The 17,495-nt window shown below is 38.9% G+C and overlaps 1 protein-coding gene across 2 annotated transcripts in view; it reads right to left on the minus strand.

Moving 5' to 3' along the window:
• Window positions 1-1,803: 1,803 nt before the first annotated feature.
• MYBPC1 (myosin binding protein C1) overlaps window positions 1,804-17,495 on the minus strand; it is a 70,548-nt gene continuing 54,856 nt past the window's right edge. Inside the window, exons 21-29 of one of the 2 annotated variants that reach the window (XM_039707944.1) lie at window positions 16,437-16,604; window positions 15,789-15,877; window positions 13,617-13,812; window positions 12,891-13,030; window positions 10,971-11,130; window positions 9,360-9,496; window positions 8,272-8,458; window positions 4,449-4,488; window positions 1,806-2,535 (exon numbers count right to left, since the gene is read on the minus strand). In XM_039707944.1, coding sequence (XP_039563878.1) covers window positions 4,478-4,488; window positions 8,272-8,458; window positions 9,360-9,496; window positions 10,971-11,130; window positions 12,891-13,030; window positions 13,617-13,812; window positions 15,789-15,877; window positions 16,437-16,604 — 1,088 coding nt within the window. In that variant the 3' untranslated portion in view covers window positions 1,806-2,535; window positions 4,449-4,477. Of the gene's footprint in view, window positions 2,536-4,448; window positions 4,489-8,271; window positions 8,459-9,359; window positions 9,497-10,970; window positions 11,131-12,890; window positions 13,031-13,616; window positions 13,813-15,788; window positions 15,878-16,436; window positions 16,605-17,495 lie in introns of both variants that reach the window. The other variant, XM_039707945.1, reaches the window with a different exon arrangement.

Consider the following 17,495-nt stretch of genomic DNA (forward strand, 5'->3'; position numbering starts at 1 on the left):
TCTCCAGATAAGGTTCAGAAGCCTGTTTTAAATCACTGGAAATCCCTGTCCCGTCCCACGCCATCCAACCATTTCTCTGAAAGTCTGTTAACTCCTAATGCAGAGTGGTGGCTGCTTGCTGCAGTCTGGATTTAGAGCAGGTTAATGCCCCCTCCTCTGAGCACAGCCACGGCCTGTTGCCCTGTGCTTCCCTGGCATGGTGATCCCAGCCCGAGGCACGGCCAATGGCAAATGCTGGGCAATGCCAGGGGGGAGGAATTGAGGGCAGCCGAGTACAACGCTTACTGTTCACACAGGGAAAAGGAGCTTAGTTCAGCTTGTTGTTTAACAACGCTGGCATCTGGGAGAAATTAGAGTAGCTAATTCCATCCACAGAGAGCCCGCAGGAGCTGAGGTTATGCTGGCTTCCAGGTTCTTATGTGTGAGATATTAAGACTGAGGAGGGAGATAAATGTAACCTTGAAGCTGTAAACGTTATGCATACAAAGTGCAGTGGCTGTGTGCTTCATTTTTGGGCTCACTGACGAGCAGAAACTCACAATAACTGCAGCTTTTGGTGCTGAATATAACAGACTGATACTACTTTAAATGAGGGCCGTGTGCTTAAATGCTTAAATCTCTGTGGCATTTAATCAAACTGACCTTCTCCTGCAGCTTTCTGTGCTTCAAAATAGATGGAGGAAGTCTCAATTCACTAGTGAGATACAGAATAAACAGAAATTATTAATCCTGTATGAAATTCTTTTCCTAGCAGATGTGTTGCTTTCTTTCTTGTATGGGTGTGAATGAATGTGTAGGAGAGGATTGATTTTGGCAGGAGCAGGGTGAAATGCAGGTGGGGTGTGGAGGAGTGTCCAGGATCACTGGGAATGCAGAATTGCTGCCCTGCAGAGATAGCACTACAGAAGAAATCACTAAGATAAAAAGAAGAGAGAAAAAAGAATATCTATCTAGCTGTCTAGTTTTCTATCTATCTATCTGTCTATCTCTCAGAAAGAGATTTATAGAACAATGTGAGAAAATGCACTCAGATCCCCAAAGTGAAAGAAGTGGGAGCACAACTGTAAAAAACACTACTTTAGGTGTGGCAGTCCAGAGTAACACATTCTTTTATTATTGCATAATTACTGACTGCTGAATGTTTGAAAATGCGCTGACATCAAATAAACATCTTGTGATGTACTACTGGTCTAAGTAGGCCTTTATCTTTATAAACCCTAATTGGAGATCAGTCATTAGCCAGTGAGCACATAACGTGCCCTGTTTGTACAGCCAGAGTGAGAATTGGTAAATAAATGTCAGGGCAATAAGGAACTGACAACCGGGCCAAAATATGTGTGACCTTGTGTCTCTCATGTTGCAGGGTTTGCTGGAGACTCAGGGACAATCACCCCCTCTCCTAAAGAACTTGGAGATTAATGGTGCTGGAGTTGGAGAAGAAATGTAGCTGTTCTACCTTATCTCAGGTGCTTCTGCCATGCGTGGTGAACTCCATGTCTGAGTCCCTTTTCTGATGTGATTGACTACAAGAGCTCCATGAATTACTGGGGAAAGGGATTGGATCCATCATGGCTGGCATTTGTCACATTTAAAATATTGAAAAATGCACAGATAAAAAGTTGCATGTATCGGTAGCATTTATCTCCACTCACATTCTGTGTCATCTATCTTAAGGTATAAGCTCACTGGGTTAGGTGACTGCTGGAACTGCTTCCCACTCCACATGGTGGGCACAAGTTCCTGCTTTATTGTAATTGGAAATAAAGCAAGAAATGTGGTAAAATGAGACAGAAAAAAAGTAAACAAGAACTTAATAGATCTTAAACACTTCATGTTTATTGTACATTAAATAAAACAATTTCAGTTAAGTTGAGAGACCAATGGGTTGGATTTAGGAAATCAAAACTTCTATAGGAAGATATGTTCAGCTTAAATGATCATTAATTACATATGCATTAGTTACATTATAGTAAAACCATATTCTGTTAAACAATTCTCAGGTGAATAAGATACATTATCAGAGGTATGTATTCCAAGGATCTTATTGCACATCTACTGGCTAATCCATGTTCTTCCAGTCTGAGAAAGATATGCTTTGTACCACTAAGAACAGACTGACTGCCTCCTTATGCTTGTTACACAGCTTCCCCTCTTTCCTCATTAAAAAACAGAACACGATATCAAACAAAATAAAGCCGAACATTACAAAACGTGTGTTGTCTTCAGTTCATTTCATTTCAACCTCAAAGCAATCCATGCGTAATTCTTTCTTTTCAGTAAGAGCAGGTAGGGAAAACAAAAGGACAATTAAGGAAAAGAAAAAAAGTCATAAAATCCCCCACCGCACATGTTTTTCTGTTGTTGCAAGAGCTAAAATGTTGTTATTCTGCTACCAGCTTCCAGTGCAGTGGGAGGAAGTACTGTGGACGGACTCTCACTTCCCTTCAGTTTTGTCTGCCTGCACTTCACGCATATACGAGTCAATGATGTGCGGAGGCACTCCATCCATTAATAGCTTGAAGAATGAAAGCCCACCTACAAACGAGGAAAACAGGTAATCTTCAGGGTGAAGGTCCCTGGAGCAACAGCTTTGTACCTTTCATTCTCTGGCATAAGTAACAAGTTTTAGTCAGTCCCTGTTACATACTTTGAGATGTGGTAAAATTCAGCCCTGCTCAAAAGTCCAGTATGACATCTACTCATTATTTAATTGGTACTATACAGACCTTTCCTGTCCTCTTGTGCAGGGTGAATTTCATTTCTAGGGTGTCATATATTCAGTCATTTATCTCACCACATGCAATAGTTTATGATAAGCTTCACTTCAAATAACTCTCCTGGCTTTCCATCACGCTGGGTGGAGCATGGTCAGAGATGGAAGTCAGTGCAGGGGAAATAATGTAGGAAACACTGACCAGGATGAGTTGTGGAAAACATGCAGAGATATTCAATTTATTCTAGTTTTGGGTCTTAAAATGGTTTCTAGGTATTTAGCAAAATATTTACCATGTTGCTTGAAAATGACAAGTGGGATGACATCCATGAAAGAATCATGTTTTAAAAGCCAGGATTTCAGATACAGTCTCCAGAGAGAGAGATAATGAAAGCTGAAATTTTTGTCTGCTGGGAAGTCTGAGGAATCATTCTGGATTTTGTTTTAAATTCACTTAAAAATTTCACTTTTTGTTGGGGCTATTCAGCCTGGGGAAGGGAAGGCTTCAGGGAGACCTCAGAGCACCTTCCAGTACCTAAAGGGAGCTTCCAAGAGAGCTGAAGAGGGACTTTTTACAAGGGTCTATTGTGGTAGGACAAGGGGTGGTGGCTTCAGACTGGAAAAGGGTGGATGAAGTTTAGATACAGAGAAGACATTCTTCACTGAGAAAGTGGTGAGACTTTGGCACATGTTGCTCACAGTGGTTGTGGATGCCCCATGCCACTGATACAAAAGCCATGGAAATTAAACACCAGTATTTCTGTTAGTTTCATTGAAATCAGATGATGTTTGGAAGAAACAGTGGGAGAAAGACAAATATTTTGCTAAAAACTTTAGAATCTGCCCTTTCTCCAGACAAAAGGTGTAAATTGCCTTCAAGAAAGCTATATACTATTACTATTCCCTTTACAAATCTGCATGAATATTGTGTTCTGCAAGCTGCAAACCACCCACTGATAGCTGCACTTACCTTCTGAGCTTTTTCTGGAACACACCAAAAGCTTTAAAGCAAAAGTACATTGCCAGGGTGAAGATAACACTCTCTGAATGCTTCAGCTAAATGCAATTGAGCTGATACTTACATACAACATTTATGCCGAGTACAGATTTTTAAGAACTTATAACCCTTATTAACACAAGGATTATTCAATTAAAATGCTATTAGTTACTAGTGATTATGAGACTGTGCTGTCTCATTTAACATCATCATTGTGGCAGAAGTGTTCGCCCCAACCTTAGGTAGATGCACAATACAGACCAAAAGAAAAAAAAAAAGCATGCTTTTTGGCATTCTTTCAGCTTTTTGGCATTCTTTCAGCTCATGGAGTGCAAGTTGAGCTACGGATCATTCATTTTTAAAAGAAGTTAACGCTGAAATAAATATTTTTTTTTATGTAGAGGCATATTCCTAAAAAAAAAAAACAACTTGCTGTAAATACATAGTGCTCTTTTTATTACTTGCATTTTATTCATGCTAATTAATCATGCTGAGTCATGCACTGTTAAATTCCATTGAAAAATATGCACCATTAGAAGGTATGGGATGTACTACTAAGAATTACCGTAACAAGCAATTACTAAAATCTGAATTTATATGCCTTAAAACCATCATGCTGCTAACTTATAAAGACATTTTCATTAAGTGACATAATGAAAATCATGCCATACTAGGCAGACATTGTATGACGTATAAACAGACATAAGCTTCATATGCAAGAACCATATGAAAGCTTACCTTAGATGACAATATACATTCAAAAATCCTTACTGTGTAACTAAGGGAGAGAGAGAAAGAGAAGTAACAATTTAATTGCAAACACAAAAGTGGAGAGAAAATGTTGAGTGAAATTATTATTACAATTATATCAAAGTGATAATTTAATCCTTAGTCATGTAAAATATGTGGGAATAGAAGCACATGAAGAGTAAAAGGTAGGGATCCAGTTCCACTTCAAAATTATCATTAATATGTAAAAGCTAGATTAATAGGTACAAGTAACTATAAAAACCTCTAATTAGTCTCAAGTATAGATTGGAACCAAATTATATTTATGATAAAAGTTTCCAAATGTAGCTTCAAGGAAGCTAACCCATATATATATATATGTATGTACTATTTTCCACCAGGGGGAAAGAAAAAGGCACACACATAACACTGAAGCATATATATATATATGTTGAAACTCTGTAAGGCAAAATAATCAAGTACAGACTAATTGCATACCTGTGCTCTATAGTATGTACTTTGTCATATATCTGTATTTACATTACTAAAGCATGCTATTTACTCTGTAGGAGCCCTTACCTTTAATTAAACATTTTGACTCTATAAAACACCCATATATATATATAAACTTATCTATGTGTATGTCTATAAAAGCATGGAACTTTTTACCTATTGTAGCCTTTTAAGAAAAATACCCGAGTAGTTCAAAAGCTGTGGAAACATTATCCAGTTTGATCTCCTAATGTGTTTTAGGACTGAAATCATAAGTCTGGATGCATAATACATTGCAGACCAGTTTCTGGGTATCACTGTCATTTTGAAACTGCACTGTTAATATGCTGAATCTGGGCAAGGGTGCAAGGAAAGAGACATTTCTATAGAAAGAGTCAAATTTTCTGAACCCCAATGAACCTGAATGCAAAATAAGCTCTAGAAGAAATGAAGTAAAATTTTCTGCTTGTAAACAATTGAATCAAGATTTCATCCTTAAAATTGGTGGGTTAAGTTCAGGCATGGATTATCATTCTGAGCACTAATTTGTAATCAAAGAGTAATGTGCTATAAAGAATGCCTTTTAAGTGCAGCAAATGACTTTATGATACGTCTGGTCTTTCAATAATTCTACAAACTAATTGAGAGCTGGTTTATTTGAAATGCATCTTTTTTTCTCCTGGAAAGATTTAAGTGTTGTGGTCAAATATATTCACAGTCATTAAATAAATTCTTTATAGATACATGTACTTTTATTAAATATGTCTACAACCTTAGTAATTCTGATATTAAATACCCATGGTTGGATATTGTCTTGATTAATTTGGCCTTCTTTGCTCATGTGACATAGACAATGTATGCCATGAGACTCTAGCTAGTTTAATCTAAAAAAGCAAAGAAATACACACTTAGCATGCAGAAAAGTCATTTGCATGTGGAAAGAGAGGGTGGGAATGAAATGGAATGTCCAGAGGAGTACGCGCATTGTAAACCTGATTATCCCCCGCCAAGCTGAGTGGTTCTCCTGGGTTAATTACTCCATGATAGATCACTGCAGAATTAGAATATTTATAGTGGTATTTATTCGCATGTGAAATTTTTCCCAGTTGATCTTAACACCTTTTAAAAATAAAATTTCTTATACAGCAATTTTGCTATCACCAACCTATTATTAGAGGGATCACCAATCTTTATTTCGCTTCTAAAATAAAGGTTCTTCAAAGCTGTTTTTTCATGATAAAAGAAGCACAGCACCTTATCTAATTCTTTTCATTGACCTCAATGAAGCTGATAAGGAATCAGTTTTTTAGTGCTTGTAATGGGAGATGTAGAGCCAAATTTAGGGATCTACTTCAACAAACTCAAAAGATAGATACAGTATTTTTGTAATGAGATTCTGCATATGTTATTATCTTTCAATATAGAAGAGAAAGAGTAATCTATGACTTTTTGCACAAACACATTTACAAAAAAAAGCCACCAAATGTGTAATTGTACTGAGTAGGTCATGTAACTTCCATGTTTAAATTCACTCAACAAGACTTAAAACCAAAGAACAAAAGATTGTATGTCTGAAATAACATCAGTACATGAAAACCCTCTTATGAGGACAGAATAAGTTTTTATTATTTTAGTTGTGCTTATATGTGTCACTAAAATATTTTCAGGAAACAAGCATTACATTTAGCAACAACTAGGGGCATTAATTTTACACCTAAAATAGTGTAAGAAAATGATTAAAATGTAGAAAATTGTAGCATACTGATAATATTCATAGCTAGAATATTCCAATATTATGCACACTCTGAAATCCTAGGCTGTTCAGATACTTTTGGGGCTGAACATTTATATAGGCGTGGTAAATTTAAGTTCTGCAATATGTCAGAGATGGATGGCTGAAAGTAATTCTAGCCAGCATAAGGAAACATAGCTTGCTACAATAAATACTCTTGCATGGCATAGAGCTCTCTAGCATGACTTACTAGTTAGTCCAACCTACTAACTGTAGTAATAGCACCGTAGCTTGCAGGTTCACCAGATAGGCAGCAGAGCCTTGAGCCTGTTATTCAGACAACATTCAATTCTATCTCATCATCTTACAAATCCAGACTTTGGTAGTCTGACTTGCTGGAATAAAGCTGGTTTAAAGCTGTACATATGGAAACAAACAAACACACATACACACACACACACACACACACACACGCTGCAATTCATTTCCTGTGAGTCAGAAATCTGCAGGTCTCTGCTCTGCGTCAGCATGGTGAGCAGTCATCTGGGGAGCCCTCCTAAATGAACAAACAGGCTGGGAAACTTAAGAGGATGATAAATCAACATGTAAGTCAATAGAAGAGAGAAATAAAGTGTAATGATGTCTTTGTACCCTGGCTGTTTAAGAGTAATTTGCTGTATTTGCCTAGAGCAGATGCTGAGCCTATCCTGGTTTGCTAAGCTTCAGCTGCTGTGTTCACTTAGCAACATAACTTGGCTTTTCAGTACAAAAGAAATAGACAAAGTAACCTTCTTAGGTATTGAGGTCTTCTGTTATGCTGTGAAATAGAAAGTTTGCTTGTGATTAAAAAAAAGCAATCTTACTTCCAGGATGAGGACATCACCTTTTAAAGACAGTATCTTAAAAATAAAAACTAAGAAATGCATTATTCATATTTTCATTACATTATTTAAGTGTTAACTTAGCATAAATGAAACATTTATTGAAATGTCTGCTTGGTAGCAAATCTGAGCTGTAGGACAAGATACATCAGAACATACAGAAAATGGAAACTGAAATGCAAAATAAACACAATGCAATCTATAAAAATATTAAATACGGTTTTCGTTATAGACTAGCATGATGGCAGTAATGTAATTAAAGCCATAATGATGTCACCTAAATAACCTCTGAATTCCTTAGTTAGACACTTCCTGTCTTTAGGCAGCTTTCCTTACTTATAACTTCATAATAATTTTTTGAGAACCAGTTTATTCTGCAGTTGAAGCTAAGCCTTTGGCAGGAATTAGTCCATCTAAATATGACCATATCTTTTCCTAGGAAGTAATTTTCTGAAAAATGTGGTTCTGAGATTATTCACTAGTCATCCCATCCAAGTCCTGTTGCCATTCATGGTATCCCAGTTAATTCTAAACTACCTGAAATTCATAAAAAATTTCCATTAATGGAAACAAAACAAAAGAAAGCAGACAGTGTTATTTTATCCTAACAGAGCTATTGATTCAATCCAGGAACACTGAACTCCTTTTTGCACTTGCCTTGTATCCTTTCAGCTCTTCAGGCAGTGCTCAGGCAAAGAGGGTGTTTGCAATGTTTTAAAGCCCTTACCTCTTACTTCCAGTTTGCAGTCCACTTCTGCCTCTCCCAGCTCGTTGACTGCTCGGCAGGTGTAAGTGCCTCCGTCGTAGGGGCTGGGTTTGCGGATCTCCAAGGTACACACACCTTGGTTGCTGAACATCCTGTACCTTGGGTCATTCATGATGAGCACTTTGTTTTTCATCCACGTTATTTTGGGCTGTGGTGAGGGAAACAAAACAAAACAAAAAACCAACAAACGAACAACAACAAAAAAAAGAAAGCCCAAATGCACAAACCTGTGAACTGAAATATTTTATGCCCTATTTTGTGGTGTTCAGTTAAAGCTGAGTAATCAAGAAATGATAAAAAATAGATGAAGTATTGATAGAAAGGAAACTGTAAATCTTAAAGATAAGCATTGGCTGCATCATCTAGTTTTTAGCACTTTTTTTTAGTGCAGCTCTTATCACCTAATTATAGTCATAAGTACAAGCCTGTTATCAATGCAAGAACTGTGTAATGATAGCAAACATCTGATGATTAGCTTTTGACATCCAATTACTCTAAGTCAATAGGAAAAACATATTTTGCCACAGTAATTTGCACAGTCAGAAACTGTGAAGGTGAAGAGTGAACAGCACACTGGATCTCTCATTTTACTAGGCCAGTTCAGTTTCTCACACCAGAAAAAAAGATCTCAAAAAGACATGATTCAAAAGAAAGTGCAAGACACATCATGCAGTGGGTCTGAGAAACAACATGGCACCCAGAGAATTCCTGCAATGTGCTTAGAGACTAATTAGCTCTTTATAGAATAATTATGGCTTTTAGTAACAACTTTCACTGATATATTAACTGTACAGCTGTTGTCAGTGAGAGTCCCAGCAAAGCCCAGCCTTTTTCTGGGGTTCTGCCTCTTCTGAACCACTGAGTTGTCTGTGCATTAACTATTGTAGCACAGGAAAGCAGCTCCTTTATTTTCATTTTCTTTAGAACCCACACCTGTCTGTTTGACTTCAGCCTGGCTCAGGAGTTAAATGGTAAAAGTTGCATGTAATTTTCACAGTCAGGTTAAACTCTCTGGTGTTTTAAGCGCTGCTGTCAGAGCTGTGCTGTACCTTGGGGTTGCCCCGGACACTGCAGTTCAGGGTGGCATTGTAACCAGCCACAGCAAACGTGTTCACCAGGGGCTGAGTGAACAGCGGCCGCTCGCTGAAGTCAAAGTCATCATAAACGGGGTATTTGTAGACTTTACCTGTGAAGGGAAAATTAAACATTTATAAAAAAGATCATTAGCAGGTAGCTAAACACCCAAGCACATTAAATGGCTTCAGAGAGTCAGTTGTGATGTGCACTGGTTTAGGTACCAAGGTGACTCCAGTAGCTGCACTTGCAGGGGAGGCTGGAGGTGGGTCTGCACAGTGACTATAGCCCTTGATCATGCTATGGCATTGATGTCTGGGAGATTCTCTTTGTTTTCTGTGCAGGTGGTACACATAGCAATACAGGTTAATTCCGTGTCTGTGCCTGCATGCCCTGCATGCTACAGAGCAGGATGGATCCTGACCTGTGTACTGCAGGATGCCTGTCTTTGGCAAGCCTTGTTCACTCTGCTGCCAATTATTTTTTACAGTTTGTTCTGATTATAAACTGTCCCTGTGTCTGAAAATCCATTTTTCTTTCTTCAAAAGTGCAGTGACAGTTTCTGCTTCAGTGCACTGACAATACAGATACCTGAATGGATGCACTTTCTGAACAAGGAAAACACAGCAGTAAAATGTGTTTTCTCACTGCCAGTTTATCTCCACTCTGCAACGGATATTACCACCAACAAGTCCTCTTTAGCCACACATTGAGCTGGCATTTAAAGTGGCTGGACAGACAGACATCTATTCCTCTGCACAGGTGTCATTATGCAGCTTTGCTTCACTGAGAGCTGATCCAAGCTCTCATACTGACTTCTGTGCAGCTTAGGCCTGATCCTTGCTCTCATGAGAAGGGCAAGTAAGCAGTGCTGAAAAGAAATTCCTAGAGCCATTCTCTTGTTCATGACTGCAGAGTCTTTCAGCCTGGCTGTGTGGGTTGTACAGGTTGTCTGTCCTCTGCATCACGGCAGTCATGTATTCCTTCCTTTCAGGAAAACTGCTTTGATTTTCATCCTGTAAGCTATTAGTTTTTAGAATTTTCTTTCCATAGGAAAGTTTTGTGGTTTTTAAGTTTACAGTGCCATTTCCAACTGACATCTTCTGAAATGTCAGGATTTTTGACTGCAGAACCAGATTCCAGATTTTGCCTAACCCCGCCTTTAAGAGATATGAAGCAGGGGGTATGCTTTTCTGTTGCATCCTGCCTGAAGTGGAGGGAGTGCCTACACAGCTGATGCCAAGTCTCCAGAGGAGGGCAGTGACCCACTGCTTCTAACAGAGCAGCTGCTTTACTCCTCTCCTGCTCTTGTCAATGCATATGTGCAGTGGGGATGTGAGTCTGAGATCCAAGACCATAAAAAATGTCAGAACATGGGAGAAATGTCCCACTCCTGATTAAAAACAGTGGCCATAAGCTATGTGGACAAGCCAAGAGGTCTGAATAGGAAATACCCTTGCTGTCAGACCTGGCCGTGGGGCTGGGAGTGCCTCTGGATGCTTTAGAGATACGGCCTTTACCCCTAGCCACCTTCCAGCCTCCGAGCACCCCCCTCCCCCTTGATGAGGCATGGGTGATTAACTAACCATCCTTTGCAATCAGAGCACTCTCTTTGGTCATGGTTGCATCCTCGCTGAGGCCGCACATGTTCTCAGCAAAGACCCTGAAGTAGTACTCGTTGCCTATGACCAGCTCGTTGATGGTGGCGCTGGTGCGGTGGTAGTGCTCGATCACGGTGAACCACTCCTGAAAGGCACAGACACACAGGGTGAGCTCTCCCCAGCACCCTCTGCTGCCCACACATCCACTGGAAGGATCATCGAGCTCCTTGGGAGCAGGTTCTTGCTTGAAGAGAATGCAGCTAACAATAATTAATAGTGAAATGAGTGATGACGGCAGTGCAGCAGAGCTCTGCTGAGCAGCCAAGGCTGAATGGAAGGTGATCCCTACTGAATGGTTACACTGGCAGCTGGAAGGGTTCATTTTAGGGACTGCAGTCTTACAAAGGTTGTGTTGTGTGAGCAAGGCAGGCTCCCTCATTCCTAATCCACACTGCTGACAGAGAAAGTACAGTTGCAGATAACAAAACGGCATTCCCGTGGGGAAGGCAGCAGCATGTGTTGTTCTGCAGTAATACGCACTCACAAGAGGCTGCTGCACTAATCTGTCCTCTCTATCACAGGCTGAGTCTTCATGAGAAATGTATTTCTATGTTTGCGGTCCTCTGATACCTAAAGGCCAAGATGGGCAAGTGGGTTTTAGTGCTTTAGTCTTGCTGCAGTAACAGGACATGTGAATTCTGTCCTATTACACAATACCTAAACAACAATCTGAGATGAAGGAGGTTAATGCTAAAAATGCAATTAATATAAAGTGCAATATGACCACAGAAATGTTTTTGCTTTTCTTTACTCTGCCCTAAATAGTTTTCTTGCTTTTCTGAAGATGAACTTGTGCTGAGTTCCCTGTACCACAGTTTGCATTCATATTTGACCCAAGTTCCTTTGGGAAAACAGTTTTTTTGTAGAAGACCAGCTGTGCCAGGATTGCAAAATCCACCACCACAGATACGGTGAGGAAAGTGACCTGAATGATCCATTTCACACTGAAGCCTAGATGCTGCTTGCTGTTGTTACTTTCTCCTTATTACAATAATATAGAGGAGACATTGTTCTGGTCACTGTACCAGAGATCATATCTTCTTACAGTCTCAAGAGAATGAGAGAAGAGAAGAGAAAAAAAAGAAAAAAAAATAAAAAAAAAGTAGGATGGGAAGGAAAATATTGCCATTAGAAGAAGGAAGAATGAGTTGAACAGACCATGATGGAGATCAACATGTTAATGTGGGGGATAGGAGAGGACAGCAAAAGATTTTCTTGGAGAATGCAGCTCTCTAAATATTGCCCTAGATTTCCAGAGTTTAGATTTGCAGTAAATGTTAAACCTGAGAATCTGTCTTAAGAAAGTGCTATACTTTTGTCAGTACAGTTTAAATTTTTTTTTTGTTACAATTTTTGTCAGTTTATTGAAAATAATAAATATTTCTGTATTGCACTTTTCATCTGTAAATCTCAGAGTGGTTACAGAAGTACCTGTGTACTGCTTTGCTGTGGGTAGCAAGGAGTGGCAATGAATTACACAGTGTGACATTGCAGGTTTGAAAACAGCAGCAATGGAACACTTTTGTTCTGGTAGCAGCCTACTGAATTCAGAATTAATATTTTAAGGTTTTATTTTGTCTCCTGAGGCAAAGGAAAAATGCAGAATTACTTCTCTCAAATCCACCCATCCTTCCCATTTTTAGTCCTCTTCTTTGGAATAGTTCTAATTCTAGACTTAGTGCAGAAGAGATTTTTAGAGCTTTTAGAGGGTCCTGTAGAGATTTTTTGAATGCTGATAAATCAGTGCTTTATTCACCTACATCCTTTTAAGCATGCAAAGTTTTTGTTTTTAAAAGGGAGAATTCATGAGTACATCCAGATTTTAAACATCTCCTTATTACTTACCATACTTTTCTTATCTGCTTTTTGAATAGTGTACCCAGTAATGGCAGCATTGCCATCATCTTTTGGTGGCTTCCATGATAAATTCACATTCTCTCCCCAGACATCCTCAATAGTCACAACCTCTGGTGGGCCTGGGCGATCTGCAACAAAAATATGATATATTCTACTGTTTGCTTTCTCTTTTTCCCACACACATCTTCCAATTAGTTTGATTCCCTCTCTTTCTTACAAAAAAAAAAAAAAAGTCAAAAGAAAGATGTGATTGCAAAATAAAACTTTCCAAAGTGAAGGCATGTCAGAATGATAATAAACTTAATAAAGTTGTGCTGCCAGTTTTGCCTATTATGTAAAGAATGGATGGTAAAAATGAAAAATAAATGTGTTTTCTTGTCTGTCTTTCCTACCTTTCCTACTTTCAGCATTTATGATTTCTTCCACACTGCATTTGTGACAAACTTACTATGAATTTTCTACCATTACTGTCTATGGGTACCATTCAACAGGAAAAATCTTGGATCCTGGATAGACAAGAACCTGAGGGGCTTAACAGAGAAAAAAAGAGACTGACACATTCCAACAACGCTATGGTGTATGGAGGTTTCCTGAGAGACACCAAATCTACAGCCAAGTAATTGAACATGGAGAGATATCCAAGAAAGACGTGAGCATTCCCATTTTCCTGTAGCCTTGGAACAGCTAGATTTATTTCTGTTTCTCCAAACATACCAACGATCTGAATGTCTATCGTGGCTTTGTCCACCAGGTTCTCCACCTCCACTTTCATGTCGTACTCTCCGGAGTGGCCCCGCTCTGCCTTCCGGATGAAGATGATGGTGTCCTGCTCCGTGTTGCGGATGTTGATGTCGTTCTTGTCGATTGGAGAACCGTTCTTCTCCCATGACACTTTCGCCCTTGGTTTTCCCTGCAAGGAGCCAGGAAACAATTTTTGTATGATTTTTTTGGAGAGAAAAAGGAAGAGAAGGAAGCAGGTTTAATTACCATTTTTACCAAACAGGAAGTGTCCTAGGTTACAATATAAAAATGTATTCCATTCCCATCCTCAAGAGTTGCTGAAACCAGGAGGGGCATTGGGTTTTTTTTTCCTTATCTCCTGTTAATGGGCCCATCAATGCCTTGCCACATGACTCAGAGACAACTCCCTCCAGGAGCCATTTCTGTTTAATGGGCAATCAAGGACCCACCACACAACTCATAGAATGATATCAGCCCATTGTGAGATGCTCTGCCCAGGGGGGAGGAGCTAAGCATCCTCACCTGGATATAATCTGGGTTTGGGACAGAGCAGTCAGTCTTTCCACTGCATTCTCAGAGGAATAACTGTCTTTTCCACTGGATCTTCAGAGGACGACTACACCCTTTCTACAGGATCCCTGCTCCAAGAGAACCACATCTGCCCCTCCAGGACTGCAGCCACCAATCCAACTGGACTGCTCAACCAACACCCTGACCAACAGGATGTCAGGTTGTGTTCTGACTAAAACTACTGACTTTTCTTTTGTATTACTGCATGTATTTTGGTTTTCTTTTCCCTTTTCCTAATAAATTGTATTTCTGACTTGGCATCTCTCACTGGTTTTGCTTTCAAACCAGAACAGGAAGTAAAAACTCTCCTGAAAGGAACAGAATTATTTTAAGAATTATACACCATTTAGAGATGCAATCATACCCATTCACCTAAAATGTAACTTTCTTTCCTTTTTTTTTTTTTTTTTGCTCAGGAGACTGAAAATATTTGCAATTTCTCACTATATTGGATTATTATCTCTCTAGCTAAATTGAGAAATAATTTCCAGTTTTCTGAAAGAAAAGGAGAAAAAATAACCCATAGAAAATATAGAACAAAGTATTTCACTCACTGGAAATGCTTAACATTCTCTACATTGCCAGTGAAAGAGGAAAGTAATAGATTCAACATCCAAGGATTCTAAACTCTCTTCTTTCATTGCAAAAGAAGTTGTAATAGCTGCTAGGAAGGCTGGATTGATCTCTTTTGTGTGCCATTTTTTGTGTGTCTAAGTGCCCAATATAGGTACTTAAAGTAGAGTGAATTTCACCTGCTTTGCTGTGGGATTTGCTTTCCACAGGCAAACAGTTTGCAGATGCTGTCTGAAAAGGATAATCTCACACCATTTTCATCACCTTATCTTAGAAAATAACCATAAAATATTATTTTAATTTCTCAAGAGAAATATATCTTGCAGTGTATTGCTGATCAAGCTTTTATGAGGCTTTTAACAGCCTCTGTGAAGCTGAGTTATGCCCATCTAGTATCTTAAAATGTGCAGACAAGAAATAGAAATGAATTCTGCCATAATTCTTTTGTTGAGAAGAAGGACCTTGCAAGGAGAGAAGCTGGTGCTGTTTAAAAGGTTTAGGAATGAGGGTTAACACTTGCTGTGGGAAAACATGCTGCATATTTTAGAAATAGTCATATTACAGTTGTGATCTCAAGGATTTAACATCTGCAGTCTGCCTGCTCTTCCCCTCACTTTTCCTCTCTCATGACAAGGAAGTTATTAAATGCTACTGTTCCACTCTTCATACCCATATTTAACTGCTTCCGGTGCAACCCCTTTGCCTTGTGCAATTGTCTCATGTGCAATGTCTGCTGTGAAAATTTGTAAATGTCCTTTGGATGACAGATGACCAATCAGTCTGTCTGAGCAAGTTACCCAATTCATTGCTTGGCTGAACATAATTTGTTTGAGATATTGAACCAAAAGCTCTCAAGCACCTCTTCAGAGTACTTCCACATGTGCTTCAGTTAGCTGACTGGCCAAAGTTACTGAGAAATCAGTTAAAAAGCAGAAGTATGATTAAAAAAAAAAAAGAAAGAAAGGTAAAAGGAATTTTCCTGTCAGTATTTTCAGCTCTTACCTGGAAAGGAATAACAAGATTCACAGTTTCTCCAACTCTTCGAGTATAGGTTTGTTTTAAGTGTCTTGGTAGACGAATCTTTGGAGGTTCTGAACAAAACAAAAGCTTGTGTTAAGCACTTCTCTTCTAACTGAGGCAGCACTGGTGTGCATCAGTATAAAAAGGAGACAGTGTGGTCTAAAATTCCCAGAAGTGACTAATAAGTGAGGTGTCTGAAATCTCTTGGTCCCCCAGTCTTGCATTCAGGACACCATCAGCTTTTATAACACCAAATGCTACAATGGTAGGACTAGGTGGGAAGCTTAGAGGAACTTTAAAAAGTACCATCAGGATCAAGTTCTGCAGAAAATTGCCCTGAAAAACTGAGAAATAAAGGCTCAGAAATGAAACAAAATTATGAATTATTCAAAGATGGTTTCATGATTTCTAGCCACCACACAATGGCTTTGTAAGGCCATATCATCAGTTAACAATAACAAGTAAATATTAGCTTTAAAAACCCCCAGGGTGTATTTGTTGGTAAGTGTAGGCAGCAGGATCTTACCTATCACTTCCTCAATAACAAGTAAATATTAGCCTTAAAAACCCCCAGGTATTAGTATGGAAACCGTGTGTATTTGTGGGTAAGTGTAGGCAGCAGGATCTTACCTATCACTTCCTTGACTAAAATAGGCTGTGGGTGGTACTTGGGCTCACTTTCTCCAGCAGCATTCACAGCTTTTACTCTCACAAGGATTTTCGAGCCAGTCGGAAGGCCATTGATGGTAAACTTTGTTTTGTCTGTCAGCTCTGGGTTAGCCACGATCCATTCATCAGCTGGTTTAGGGAAGTGAGGGGAGGAGGACAAATCCAAAGAACAGGGAATTATAAATAGATCCACAGCATGGACGAGGAAAATTACAGAACAGTAATAGATTTTTTAGATTCTAATGAATAATTCTATTTTGTTTTTCTAATTATGATGTAACACAATGTAGATTCATTTTCATAAGTAAGAAGAGTGTTTCAAACCCTAGAGACTTTCTGCTGATTATGTATTTGTACATTCATACATTTATATATATTTCTATAATTATATGAATGTTATTAGAATATCTCTATAATTTAAGTGTACCAGTGACAAAAATGTTTAGATTTTTAAATTCAGCTAGAATAAAACAAGGGGGACAAAGAATATATTTGCAAAGGCACTGATCATTGCTTTAACAGCTTCCTTGAAGAGAAATGGGTTTTGCAATTAATTTCAACCAGTACTGAGTACCTTTGAAAGTATAACTGAGAAATAAAGGAAACACAGAATGTTTACATTGCAGTGAAATGCCATCTCTCCTCATGCCTTTAAAAAAAGGAAGGCTGTGTCAGAATTATTCACATAATTACAGCATTCTTGGATTTTTAATCCTACCCCCAGGTGGTCGCACGAAATTCATGGAGTGATCATAAGAGTACAGTCTTTCAAACAGCTTCCATTACAAACCATACTTTCTTATCCTCCCAGCACAGCCTGCCCTAACACTGCTGGCTCCTGGGCACAGGAGCCAGGTTTATGAACTAGCAAGCAGGATCAATACTTCCCACATCATGTAAAGCCAGCACTATGAAATGGGCACAGAAGACAGAGAACTGTTATGAATGGAGAGCCCTGCAGAGCTAGAGCGTAGTGCTGTGGCACCTTTTCATAACTGAGTGTCTTAATTCTAGGAATTA

This window comes from Passer montanus, unplaced genomic scaffold, assembly GCF_014805655.1.
Source record: "Passer montanus isolate IOZ18808 unplaced genomic scaffold, ASM1480565v1 scaffold20, whole genome shotgun sequence".
Lineage (NCBI taxonomy): Eukaryota > Metazoa > Chordata > Aves > Passeriformes > Passeridae > Passer > Passer montanus.